A 13,863-nucleotide genomic window follows, 5' to 3' on the forward strand; every position below is an offset into this window, starting at 1 on the left:
AAAATAATTGGAAAATGTGTGTGTGTGTTTTGGGGGAAAGATATTTGAAGATGAGATTCCATTCTATTGTGCCGTTGAGTCACAGAGACATGATCAGCTGCAGTACTAGTCTTCTTCCTAAGAGCAGGAGGCAGCCAGAACAACTTGTGATCCGACTGTCCATGTTATTATAGACCATGGTATTTGTCTCGTTTCCATAGAGACGAGGCCATTACACCAGTTATTCAAAACCTAATGTTGTGTTTCCCTCCACTGCCAACAACCCATGCATTCTTTCGCTATCATTTCGGTCGCCTGATGTGGTGTAGTCTCTTGCTCTGGATCGTCTCTAAGAAAAGCAGCAAGCTCGAGAATCAATGTGACGCAAGGCAGTATCACTCTGAGACACAACGTTTATTCAGATCAGCGAAGCATACCTACAGATTGCCAAGGGAGCGGTTCAGTCTACTTCAGATTGATGTGGAAGTGGAAGAACCAGAGACGTCGCAGAACCCGACGAAGTCGTTTGTGATTCATAATATCGTCTGGAGGCGCACACAGCTTTTGGCCCTGATAATATGTTTTATATGATATAGACAGAGATGTTATCCTTGGTTTCCTGCCCAGGGACTACAGATGAAAATTTGCTTATAGCTAACTCTGGTACTGCTAATGAGCTGTGCATTGTCCCTGCTAAAAAAACAAATAAATAAAATGTATTATATGATATTATTTAGATATAAAGGTCCAGGACTGTAACGCAAGTGTTTTACACTTTGTTATTTGGATAACCGGTCTGCTGTTGGTGTTACGGCGCATAACACGTCGGACTCTCGTCTCTGGTATTTCCACAACGAGACTCGTAGTGGGGGTTATCTCAGCCATGGTTGAGAAGGAATCGGGGGAAAGGAACTTTGGCTTTGACTCCCTGAAGTACATGAACCACGACATGGGGGAGAAAGGGATTGTTGCCCGTGAATGTCTCCCGCTTGAGCCCCGCTTCCCGCTGCCGAGGGACCACCGCCTCGGCGCTGCAGGAGGCGGTGGTGCCTAAGCGCTGACTGCTGCCGAGGCGGTTGTCCCTCGGCAGCGAGGCTCCGGCGGGAGACAATCGTGGTCAACACGACAACTTTTAGCACTACAGTTTTTATACTTTTGTATGTGAAATAAACTAAACTTAATTAAGGGTAGGGATAGAGGTTAAGAGAGAGGTTAGGAGAGGTTAAAGGTAGAGTGTAGCGGTAGAGAGAGAGGTTAAAGGTAGAGTGTAGCGGTAGAGAGAGAGGTTAAAGGTAGAGTGTAGCGGTAGAGAGAGAGGTTAAAGGTAGAGTGTAGCGGTAGAGAGAGGTTAAAGGTAGAGTGTAGCGGTAGAGAGAGGTTAAAGGTAGAGTGTAGCGTTAGAGAGGTTAAAGGTAGAGTGTAGCGGTAGAGAGAGGTTAAAGGTAGAGTGTAGCAGTAGATAGAGAGGTTAAAGGTAGAGAGTAGAGGAAGAGAGAGGTTAAAGGTAGAGTGTAGCGGTAGAGAGAGAGGTTAAAGGTAGAGTGTAGCGGTAGAGAGAGGTTAAAGGTAGAGTGTAGCGGTAGAGAGAGGTTAAAGGTAGAGTGTAGCGGTAGAGACAGGTTAAAGGTAGAGTGTAGCGGTAGAGAGAGGTTAAAGGTAGAGTGTAGCGGTAGAGAGAGAGGTTAAAGGTAGAGTGTAGCGGTAGAGAGAGGTTAAAGGTAGAGTGTAGCAGTAGAGAGAGAGGTTAAAGGTAGAGTGTAGCGGTAGAGAGAGGTTAAAGGTAGAGTGTAGCGGTAGAGAGAGGTTAAAGGTAGAGTGTAGCAGTAGACAGAGAGGTTAAAGGTAGAGTGTAGTAGTAGACAGAGAGGTTAAAGGTAGAGTGTAGCGGTAGAGAGAGGTTAAAGGTAGAGTGTAGTAGTAGACAGAGAGGTTAAAGGTAGAGTGTAGCGCTAGAGAGAGGTTAAAGGTAGAGTGTAGCAGTAGATAGAGAGGTTAAAGCAGTGGGAGAACAAGTGCTACAATTGCTGATCTTGGCAATCACCCAGAAAATCTTCAGATCAACACATTATCACAATGAATAATTAACAGTATAACGTATGCTCAAACATTAATAACAGAACGTTACCAGAGTCAGTGGAGGGGTGTTGTGTAGTAAATGTGAAATAAGAGGAAAATTGTTATGTTATTAGGGAGGAGAGACGGGGAGGAGAAGGAGAAGAGGAGGAGCAGAATGAGAGCAGGAGGGCTGGAGGAGTCAGCGTGAGGAGAGAGGTCTTACAGCTCGTCCCATTTGATGTGGTAGAAGAAGCTCTTGTAGGTCCCCACCTTCTTGGACTGGACCGGTTTGAACAGGTTCCTCCCGTTGTGGGTGAGAGAGCAGGTCAGGTAGTACTTCTCATAACTGCAACGGAGGAACAAGCACTCTATGATTACAAGCACAACGATCAATATATGTAGTATATGTATATCACCATTTGAATTAAGATGAGGAACACTATATACAAATGTCTTAAATGATGAACATACAATGACATGCGCACACTAACCACAGCAATATCAAGACCAGCATTCACACAAGCCATAACAATGCTAAAACTAGGATACACTCGCTAGCCACAGCAACGCAAAACCTAGCGTGCTCTTTTGTGTGTGTCTAGTGTTATCAGCCTGTGGCCCAGGCCCTTTAGTCCACAAGCCTGAAGCTAGCTCTGAAGACATCTTCTGGGAAAGAGTTAAACATCGGTGTTGATGCTGTAACGAAGCAGGCCTGTTAGCGAAGGATTCTCTTCAGAAAGGTCAACCATGTGTGGAACACACTGCTTTCCAATCACAGGCAAGGTCTCCAGAAGCAGAGGAGTGGTAGACACCGGCCCAGAGCGGGCTCCATCTTCACAATTGACTAAAAGACACGATACCAGTGAGTGGGGTGGGCCAGAGGACTGCAGGGTCTGGTGATACATGAGCTCCGTTCACCTGGAGATGACGCTCGCACTCCGGAAAACTAACGGAACTAATAACAAGCTGTAGGAATCTAAACTCTCTCTCTCTCTCTTTCTACCAGCGAGGACAAATCACAGACTTCGTACAAGGAAATAATCCTCTCTGCTGGGAATGGCTCTGGCCAGGCTGTGGTCAAGGTGTCTAGCCACACTCTGCTCCTCTGTCTCTACTCAGGTGGACCCATCTCTCCCCAGTGGAGGAGGTCCTGCTGACCTGCTGATCCAGGGCGCTGGGATCCCGTGCAGGGCGAACACGGTGAACTGCAGGTGGTCCATGGTGCCCGAGGCCTCCCGGGCGGCCTTCCCCTCGGCGGGCGGGCTGTCGGCGGGCGGGCTGTCGGCAGGGCTGAAGGAGGGCGCCACAGGGCTGAAGGAGCACAGGTAGAGTCTGGCCAGGTCGTAGACGGCCTCAGTCAGCTGCGCCATGCCCTCCTGCACGGGGCTGCCGTTACCTGCCGGGGGTCAAAGGTCAGGACTCTAGAGCTGATGTTACTGTGTGCGTGTGTGTTGGTCTGTCTGTGCCAGTCGAGGTACTCACAATAGGACGACTGACCAGAGGATCTTGACCCGAGCTGCAGATGAAGAAATTAAGAAACGAATTTCAATGATTCAGTTTAAACCTTTTAGTGAAGTTGTTGGGGGAGGAGCCTGACGTTGGGGGAGGGGCATGACGTTGGGGGAGGGGCATGACGTTGGGGGTCTTACCTCTGGGGAGCGCGCCTGGGGGAGGTTGGCCTGGTGGCGCAGCCTCTTGACGGCCTCGGTTATGGGCTGGGTCTCCACAGCGTCCAGGGCGCTGCAGAGGTTCTTCACCGTCTGGATCACTCGCTCCAACGTCTTGTACTGGGTGCTCTGGACACAGGCACAGCCATGCAACACTTCAAAAAGGGAATAATATTCCATAGTCACTTCGTTCAGTTGAAAACAGTTCCACTTTTGTCTGAAAAAGTGTTGGTGAACATTTATTTATATATCTATAGCAGTGGCGGCTGATGGTTTTCAAAGTGGTGGAGGAAGGACTGCGCGCTTGGTTGCCGTTGGCCTGCTTGCACTGTTGGTGTATGGTGGCATAAGAATGTGAGACTCAAGTTGTTTCAGGGTGTTTTGGTGAACTACAAAATAGTAGGGAGGGATAGTTATGTGAATAAAATTGATACAAAGCCACCAGTGGAATCACTGTCATTTGAAAGCTGGTGGGCAGCATGTCTTTGAAATGGACTACAAGGGCAGAAGGAAAGGATGCAAAGCCCATTAGTCAAATCAGGCCTACTCTTGATTTGTAAAAGTAAATAAAAAAATCTGGGCCTATTTTTGCCCTCAATGACTGAAGCTATTGGTTGTAATTTAGCTATCTTCATTTTCAGTTACAATTGTAACTGAGGTAAAAAAAGACTAAAGACAAAAAGTGATACCATTTAAAATGCATCGTGCTCTGAATCATTCACCCTTTCCACAATATCAAACAGAACGGTCAGAGTAACAAACTAGTAAAAGAACAAGAACATTATTTCAAACAACCTGATCTATAGGCATGGTGCCTAGCAAGGAAAGTCGCATAGCAGCACCAACGTGAACTTGACACTTGTCGTGGCATTTGGTTGCCGTATCAAGATTTTTCACATCAGTGAAACCATGAACAGCCCACGTTGGAGATTTGCCATTATTCAAGAGCAAACAGGGCCAGCAATACAGTCGATTGCTAGTAATGCTACCAGTAGGCCATGAGTACCTAGAGAACCATGTAGCACCCACAACACTGACGTGGCCATTACTTTTGGTGATCTCGATTTTGCGAAGTGGTCTACCTTTTTCACACATACACACTATCAGAACAGCTCAGCTAATCTATATTTTATCTCAAATGTATTCAAACTTGATCACATTAGCTATTTGTTTAACTTTTCAGTTTATTTGTTTCAAACCATTTTACATTTTTTAAATGTTGTGCATGTTTCCTCCATTTAGACTATTCAACTGTCAAATCCCTTGACTTTATTTAAGCCATTTAACCTTTCTTTATGTCTTAAACTATGTGGCTTTACTAACCTCACTTTGCACTACAGCACTCACTGCATTTTCTGCAGGAAATGCATTTCCTAGTTTTGTTGAGGTATTTTCCATGACCAGCATAATTTGCATAGAAAAAGAAAACAGTATTGGTTTTAACATGGACAGTGTGTGTGTGTGTGTGTGTGTGTGTGTGTGTGTGTGTGTGTGTGTGTGTGTGTGTGTGTGTGTAGAGGCAAGATGTATGGAGATCAATCAGGTCTACCAATCAGCCTGCAGCCCTACTCTGTGATGGGTCTTGTGTGACAGAAATTCCTCTACTAATAATGTATGGTGGTAGTGTCCCATGGTGCTGAGAAGGGTAATATGGCCCAGCACACTGTTCTTTATCTTTACCTACATGCTCACCCATTACCCTCCCAACTAGAAGCTTGTGCCTCTTTTCTGCCTGTTCCCGGGGAGTCACCTCCAGTAGAGTTCCCCAGTACACCCCTCCAACCCGGCAGCAGTCCTACCTCGTTCTGCAGGCAAATGGTGACCTGCTTGTGGTAGCCTTCCAGGTAGTCAGACAGGCCTTGTCTTGGGAGGACAGCAGCACACAGGGAGACGGAGATGGGAAAGAGAACAGGTGGTGGTGATGAGTGCAGATCATGGCAATAGAGGGAAAAAGAGAAGCTTACGAAATACATAGCGGTAACGGTATACAGCCTCAGTAACTGCTCCTTCAGGCTCTACCAAAGTTATTAAGCAGTATCAGATCATTAGAGCATCCCCTGCCGTCCGTGTTTTACCTGGTGACGTTCTCTTTGAACGGCCTCTCCACCAGAGTCAGGTGCTTCTCCAGGTCTATGGGGCAGCTCTCGTCTTCAGCCTGCCATACACAGAGGGGGGGCGCATTATTAAAGCAGTGTGTGTGTGTGTGTGTGTGTGTGTGTGTGTGTGTGTGTGTGTGCAGGTCTTACTGTGCGGGCGAGGTCTCTTCTCATGGTGGACTGAGAGAGTAACTGTAACCTAATCTCACTCTCCCACTTCCTGCAGTTCTGGACGTATTCGTGGCTCCCCAGGCTGTGTTTACTAGGGGACACAGAGACTGTTAATAGGACTCTACTCATGCCATTCTTGGATCCAGAGTGCCTGCCGTTAAGCAGATATTAGGAGGAGCATCAAGCTCAAGGTATGTCTTGCTAAATAGTATCCAGGTATTATTTCAAATCTGAAAATAAATCAAAAAATTATATGTAGTTAGTTATTTCTGCATTCAGTAATGTTTGCATTCCATTACCTAGGGATTGTGTGTGTGTGTGTTTTTGTTTTCATAAACAGTCTTGTATTTTTATTGTATCGTTTCTTATCCTGTGTTTTCCACTGCTGCTGGACCCGATTACTGTTACTGAAGTAAGATCCTATATGAGAACAAACAGGAGTGAATGCATCAGAGTTCCCTTTTCTAATGATCAGACACGTCCATAGAGCATCGGGGTCAAATTGTGTTTTCCAAAATCTTCATTGAAAAGAAAACGCTAGAACAGGCTCAATAAACAGCGTGTGAAACTACGCTTGTGTACCAAGGGTCAGAACGCTTTTGGACATCTGCTCTTCCGGGCTAATAAACCTCTGCCCAGTCACAGGCTGAGAAACATATTAAAATAATTAGGGCTGTGCGATTAATCAAATTTTTATCCATACATATTTGTACATCATTTTCTATTTGAGAATTCTCTATTTGAACATTTTGTGTATTTTTTAAGAGGACATTTCAAACTTCTCAGTAACAACGTTTTTTTTTTTAGCAAAATGCTCAATAAATGCATCATGTTTTCAAACTCAAACCTTTGTAGCGGCTACCCAATGGAGTTCAAACGTAAAGTAATTAGTTCTGCGACACTTTTTGTCTAACTCGATTATTTAGCGACAGTCGTCAACGCGACTCTCAAAACAGACCGACGCAGCAATGGCACTATTTATATGTTGTGGTTGTGTCGAGTTCTACTCACGTCATATCCCGCCTTAATCATACGTCGTACTCATGTCATATCCCGCCTCAACCATACACAATCAGCGTCGACTAGTTGGGAGCTACCCCAAGGCCGATACTACCTGAGCTGCTAACTGAGCCGCTAAACGGTGAAGTTGGGCGGATCCTCTCTGACAAGCCACACCCATAGGGGCTTACCAGTGGGAAAAGTCCCTCAGTCGGAACGCGCCTATTGCTCTATATAATTGTTTCTATATAGTGACCAGTTCAGGGTTCAGTATCTACTAACAGACCAGTAGACCAGGGTCTACCTATACCACGGTCTAACCTCTCCATTCTCAAACACGCCGCTCAACTTCCACAGAGCTGCCAATCTTTACACATTCAGACCCCCAAATAACAGTAAGTGTCTGTCTGTCTGTGTATTACACACTTCTGCAGGACCTCCTCCTGGCCGCAGACCTTGAGCAGGTAACAGGAGAAGTCCACCTGGTCCAAGTCGTCGTGCACCCAGCACAGGGTCTGGCTGACCAGCAGCTCCACTGGAGAGCTCACTGGGAGGGAGGGAAACAGAAAGGATGAGAAGCAGGCTATTGAATCCAATTTGACACAAAGAAATGGGAGTAGAAATGTATAAAGGGCTTTAATTCACCCTCTTCAGCCTGACTGAACCAAGATTAATAAAGAACTGAATTAATCGATCTCATTAGGGAGTAGGCACGGGGCAGAGAGGTTTCTGGTTCAAGGAGGCCTACAGACTGGCGGCGGACACTGGGAATCAAACCAGCAGGTTAATATGCTAGAAGCCGTACCACAATCCCACCATCTGCCGCTATAACCACCATGTTAACGTGTGTAGCATAAGACAGAGACTAGGACATCGTTGAGGAACCCGCCGCGCCACTTTTGTGGGAAGCTCGTACTGGGACTGGTTCATAGTGGGACTGGTTCGTAGTGGGACTGGTTCGTAGTGGGACTGGTTCGTAGTGGGACTGGTTCGTAGTGGGACTGGTTCGTAGTGGGACTGGTTCGTAGTGGGACTGGTTCGTAGTGGGACTGGTTCGTAGTGGGACTGGTTCGTAGTAGGACTGGTTCGTAGTGGGACTGGTAGTGGGACTGGTTTGTAGTGGGACTGGTTTGTAGTGGGACTGGTTCGTAGTGGGACTGGTTCGTAGTGGGACTGGTTCGTAGTGGGACTGGTTTGTAGTGGGACTGGTAGTGGGACTGGTTCGTAGTGGGACTGGTTCGTAGTGGGACTGGTTCGTAGTGGGACTGGTAGTGGGACTGGTTCGTAGTGGGACTGGTTCGTAGTGGGACTGGCTCGTGGTGGGACTGGTTGGTAGTGGGACTGGTTCGTAGTGGGACTGGTTTGTAGTGGGACTGGTTTGTAGTGGGACTGGTTCGTACTGGCTGTAATTCTGCACCAAGGCTGAATTTCTTGAACGTCTTCAAATACTTTATTAGGGGCCCACTAACACCAACATAAAAGCATCCATAAAGCAGCACGCCATGGGACCTTTAAGGGCCACCTCCCTGAACATGTTCATGCTCATTCGGTGACGACCCAGTGTCCTTTACAGTAGTTGCACACACACATAAAGGGCAATACCTCCAGGGACCGCTGGAGTCATGTGGTGAAGCAGTCAGCCCCCGCCGGTCAAAGACCACTGTAGCGGTAATAAATTAGCAGGCTCTAGTGATGACTGTCCGGTCATGGTCTATTTACCGTCACAGGTGAAGGTGACAGGCTCCTGGGAGTCCGATATCTCGATGGAGACCTTGACGGAACAGCCCCCGTCTCCCCCCCCATCCCGCTGGGGGATGACGGGGCTGAGGATGTAGCCGGGGTTGGTGGAGACGTCGCCGTGGGGGAAACGGGAGCGCAGCCTGAAGGAAGAGGACGGAGAGGAGGGCGGGGACAGTAGATAACTACTTTATACAAGTTATGAGAGACTCTGCTCAGCGACTACGGCCTAAGCAATGAAGGTAATCCAACAAAACATGTCATCAATCCATCGATATCCAAGTGCTGCTCAGCTATAGCAGGGAAGACAGCGTGTGGAAAAAATTGTCTCACATGGCAACTTCTGTGCAGAAGGCCACAGCCTCCAGGTTCTGGGCCTCGGGTTCCAGAAGTCCAGAGGGCCTCTCCGTCCCTCTGGCTCGGGCCTTCTCCTACAGAAGGACACATAAAGAGCAGGTCAGGCCACTGATCTCCTGTCATTAAACATTGCAGAGGGGAAAAAGAGCTGCTCCAATTGGCACTGGCACACACACACACCCACACACAGGAAGTGGCAGCAGTTATTTACCCCCCCCTTCTACTTTCATTCTACAGAGTCTGAGGCCCCGTCCACACCGAGCCGAAACGGGCGAAATCGAGCCGGTTTCGTTTTTATGCGGTTCAGGAGTTCTCCGTAAAGACGGATTCATTGTGAAACCGCATCGAGCTGCAGAAACGCTGTAGTAAATATTCAAGGTGCTGGTTCTCCACAGAAAAAAGTGGAGTGCATCAAGCACGCGCCATACTACGGAACCCGTAAAGGGACATGGGGTAAAAAAAAAAATTGTTAACGTTTCTCTTGAGCACGAGAAAGTATCTGGTGCCCACGAGAAAGTATCTGGTGCCCACGAGAAAGTATCGAAAGCATATCAGTGGCAGTGTGTGTGTGTGTGTGTGTGTGTGTGTGTGTGCCAGTGACACTGCCAGTGATATGCGTACGATACTTTCTCGTGCTCACGAGAAATGTAAATTTCTTTTACCCCATGTCCCTTTACGGGTTCCGTACCATACAGCCTGCGCGCTGTATACAAACACTCAGTCACGAGGATATTAAACCTTTTAAATTGAGCAGAAATAGTTTTTAATGAACAGTTAGTTGTATTTTAAGCTACAAAAATAATACAAATAAAAAATTCAACGCAACTCTGACGTCGCCCAGCTGGTTGGGGGGGGGGGGGCGGCAATGACGTCATCGTTTGCGTTTCAGGCATCCACACGAATCCTAACACGGAACCGCATGGGTCCGGACAGATCTGAAACCACCCTGGGACATGGTTTCAGAAATGTGAGGACTCGGGCACCGGATCCGCCGGGTCCGTCTGGACGGTCGGTCGAAACGCACAAGACTAATTCTCTTTCACCAGGCCTGGGTCCTGGGGGCCCTGTTCACACCTGGTGTTGGCCTGGGTCCTGGGGGCCCTGTTCACACCTGGTGTTGGCCTGGGTCCTGGGGGCCCTGTTCACACCTGGTGTTGGCCTGGGTCCTGGGGGCCCTGTTCACACCTGGTGTTGGCCTGGGGGCCCTGTTCACACCTGGTGTTGGCCTGGGTCCTGGGGGCCCTGTTCACACCTGGTGTTGGCCTGGGGGCCCTGTTCACACCTGGTGTTGGCCTGGGTCCTGGGGGCCCTGTTCACACCTGGTGTTGGCCTGGGTCCTGGGGGCCCTGTTCACACCTGGTGTTGGCCTGGGTCCTGGGGGCCCTGTTCCTGGGGGCCCTGTTCACACCTGGTGTTGGCCTGGGTCCTGCGGGCCCTGTTCCTGGGGGCCCTGTTCACACCTGGTGTTGGCCTGGGTCCTGGGGGCCCTGTTCACACCTGGTGTTGGCCTGGGGGCCCTGTTCACACCTGGTGTTGGCCTGGGTCCTGGGGGCCCTGTTCTTGGGGGCCCTGTTCACACCTGGTGTTGGCCTGGGGGCCCTGTTCACACCTGGTGTTGGCCTGGGGGCCCTGTTCACACCTGGTGTTGGCCTGGGTCCTGGGGGCCCTGTTCCTGGGGGCCCTGTTCACACCTGGTGTTGGCCTGGGTCCTGGGGGCCCTGTTCCTGGGGGCCCTGTTCACACCTGGTGTTGGCCTGGGTCCTGGGGGCCCTGTTCCTGGGGGCCTTGTTCACATCTGGTGTTGGCCTGGGTCCTGGGGGCCCTGTTCACACCTGGTGTTGGCCTGGGTCCTGGGGGCCCTGTTCCTGGGGGCCCTGTTCACACCTGGTGTTGGCCTGGGTCCTGGGGGCCCTGTTCCTGGGGGCCCTGTTCACACCTGGTGTTGGCCTGGGGGCCCTGGAGCCAAATAAATTTGCAGAATTTCTTCCACTCTAAATATCCTTTTTAATTTAGAATAAGACAGTACAATATTTTAAAAATCTGAAAAATAGTGTGCGATTACAAGCTATTCTGAATATTTTAAAATGTGAATGGAGTCTCTAGGTAAAAAATTGAGGAAGGAGATAGTTCCCAAAGTTTGTAGAGAATAATAAGAAAGAAAGAAAGAAAGAAAGAATAAAACTTACAACAATAGTTGAGCGCTGCACGCAGCACTCACCTAATAACGGAGTAGGGCTGAACGATTTGGGGAAATAATCTAATTGCGATTATTTTGACCAATATTGCGATTGCGATTTAATATGCAATTTTTATAATTTATTAAGTTCCTTATGTTGTGTATTATTCACAAAAAAATAAATAAATCATTCTTTAGTATGACCAACACAACATTGGAAGCAGTCAACATAAAAACTGCTCTTTCCTTTAGGCCAGGCCGATGTGTTGAGAATAATTTATATTATAAACTTCTTTATTTAACTATTGAATTGTAAAATAAAAATAAATGAATCGTACTGATTTCCAGTCAGTAACGGTAACAAATCACTACTTTATTTATTTATTCTTTAATCGCAGCCTTTGGGATTTGTATACCGTGTTCTATTACATCGCGATTTCGATTTGAATTCGATTAATCATTCAGCCCTATAACGGGGCAGTACACCATCTTCCAGTGGATATATTCATCCCCCCCGATTGCCAGATCCCCACCCGGGACTCCCGAGGCAGCGAGGCGGAGGAGGAGACGCTGCGAGCACCGACAGAAGAGAGGCAAGCACAGGGAGTGTGGTCCAGGCCAAAGGCCAATCCAATCAAAACACCGCTTCACACCATCTTCCTATCGAATGCACGCTCAATCCAGAACAAGATGGATGAAATCCAACTGTGACAGTCGACACAGAAGCACATGGACAACTGTAACAGCTTGATCTTCACAGAACCATGGTTGGACAGCCCGACCCCGGCGGCGGCTACCGAGCTAGCTGGCCGCACTAACTACCGAGCTGACAGGACAGCAGACTCGGGTAAGAACCGGTGGAGGTTTGTGCATTTACATCAATGACTCTTGGTGCACAAACACCACCGTAGTTGAACAACTTTGCTGCCCTGACGTGGAATTCCTGATGCTTAAATGCCACACCCCAAAAGTACCTTTATTGTGGCGGGGGACTTCAATCATGCCAACTTACAAACTGTACTTCCACACGTTCCATCTTAATGTGAAATGTGCAACCAGAGGGAACAATATACTCAATCAGGTATATACCAACACAGCACACGCATACAGAGCTCAGGCGTATCCCCACCTGGGTCTCTCCGACCATGCATCACCCCTCCTACACCCCTGCTATACCCCGAAGGCCAGATCCACTATGCCAGTAGTTAGGTCTGTTAGGACATGGCCTGAGGGTGCAATCCGCAGACTCCAGGACTGCTTTGATTCCACTGACTGGGACGTCTTCAGAGGCAAGGAGGCGCTGTCACAGAGTTCTCTGGACGAATTCACGAATTCTCGGTTTTGGATCAACTTCTGTATTGACACTGTCACATCCTCGAAGGAGGTCTGTGCCGCTCCAAACCAAAAACCCTGGATGACAGCAAAGCTAAAATCACTAATTAATGCCAGGGATATAGCATATAGATCAGGGGACACTGATGCATACAGTGCAGCAAGGGCAGCTCTTAGAAGGGGCATCAGTTCTGCCAATCTAGTACACAAGAACCGCAATGAGGCACACTTCCACAACTCCTCAAACCCCCGGCAGGTGTGGGAGGGCATCAGGGCAATTACAGGCTACAAGGGAGTTTCATCTCCCCCTGTCAACAGCTGTGCCACCTTAGCTGAGGAATTAAACATATTTCATGCCCGCTTTGATAGAGATAACAAAGACTCTGTGCTGCCCCCTCTCTCCCCTACTGATGCCGCCCTAGACCTGTCCTCCACCCATGATGTCAGACTCTGCCTGCGCAACATCAACCTCAGGAAAGCAGCGGGACCAGATGGAGTACAGGGGCGAGTGCTCAAAGACTGTGCAGCCAAGCTAACACCTTCACTACCATCTTCAACCTGTCTCTGGCGACTTCATGGCTCCCTGCATGCTTTAAATCAGCCACAATAGTTCCAGTCCCCAAGCAGTCTAAGGTCACAGGCCTGAACGACTACAGGCCAGTGGCGCTCACCCCAATCGCCGCAAAATGTTTAGAGAGACTGGTCATCACACACATAAAAGCTGCCATACCGCCCTCACTAGATCAATACCAGTTTGCATACAGGGAGGTCAACAGAGTATGCCATTGCTATTGTTTTACACACTCTGCTAGAACACCTAGAGCACAGGAGCACATATGCAAGGCTTCTCTTTGTTGATTTTTGCTCAGCATTTATCACAAAATTGCCAAACAAACTCTGTAACAAACTACATGGACTTGACCTCAGCACAACATTATGCAACTGGATACTGGACTTTCTAACAAACCGCACACAATATGTAAGGGTAGGCAAGCACACTTCGACTTCCACTTCGTCAACACCGGGGGTTGAGTGCTAAGCCCACTTCTCTACACACTTTCCACATACGACTGGAGCACTTCCTCCCCATCCACCCATGTAAGGGTGGACGGGGGAATGATGAGACTGCATATAGGCAAGAAGTCCAACTGCTGACAGCATGGTGCAGCAGCAACAACCTGTCTCTCGACACAAAATAATCCAAGGAGGTAATTGTGGATTTCCATAAGACCGGACAACTGAGCCACTCCCCGTTCCTCATTTTTTTCAACCAATGCCCTCTGGGAGAAGATAT

The 13,863-nt window shown here is 48.4% G+C and overlaps 1 protein-coding gene across 4 annotated transcripts in view; it reads right to left on the reverse strand.

The window, feature by feature from the left end:
* Positions 1 to 13,863, reverse strand: part of pik3c2a (phosphatidylinositol-4-phosphate 3-kinase, catalytic subunit type 2 alpha) — a 77,984-nt gene that overhangs the window by 25,989 nt on the left and 38,132 nt on the right. For all 4 annotated transcript variants that reach the window (XM_079743312.1, XM_079743313.1, XM_079743315.1 and 1 more), the window contains 10 exons: positions 9,038 to 9,135; positions 8,687 to 8,847; positions 7,394 to 7,514; positions 5,948 to 6,059; positions 5,777 to 5,856; positions 5,501 to 5,564; positions 3,684 to 3,830; positions 3,517 to 3,550; positions 3,193 to 3,430; positions 2,258 to 2,380 (listed from right to left, as the gene is read on the reverse strand). In XM_079743312.1, coding sequence (XP_079599438.1) covers positions 2,258 to 2,380; positions 3,193 to 3,430; positions 3,517 to 3,550; positions 3,684 to 3,830; positions 5,501 to 5,564; positions 5,777 to 5,856; positions 5,948 to 6,059; positions 7,394 to 7,514; positions 8,687 to 8,847; positions 9,038 to 9,135 — 1,178 coding nt within the window. The remainder of the gene's footprint in view (positions 1 to 2,257; positions 2,381 to 3,192; positions 3,431 to 3,516; positions 3,551 to 3,683; positions 3,831 to 5,500; positions 5,565 to 5,776; positions 5,857 to 5,947; positions 6,060 to 7,393; positions 7,515 to 8,686; positions 8,848 to 9,037; positions 9,136 to 13,863) is intronic.

The sequence above is a fragment of the Pollachius pollachius genome (genome assembly GCF_949987615.1).
Source record: "Pollachius pollachius genome assembly, chromosome: 9".
NCBI classification, from domain to species: Eukaryota; Metazoa; Chordata; class Actinopteri; order Gadiformes; family Gadidae; genus Pollachius; species Pollachius pollachius.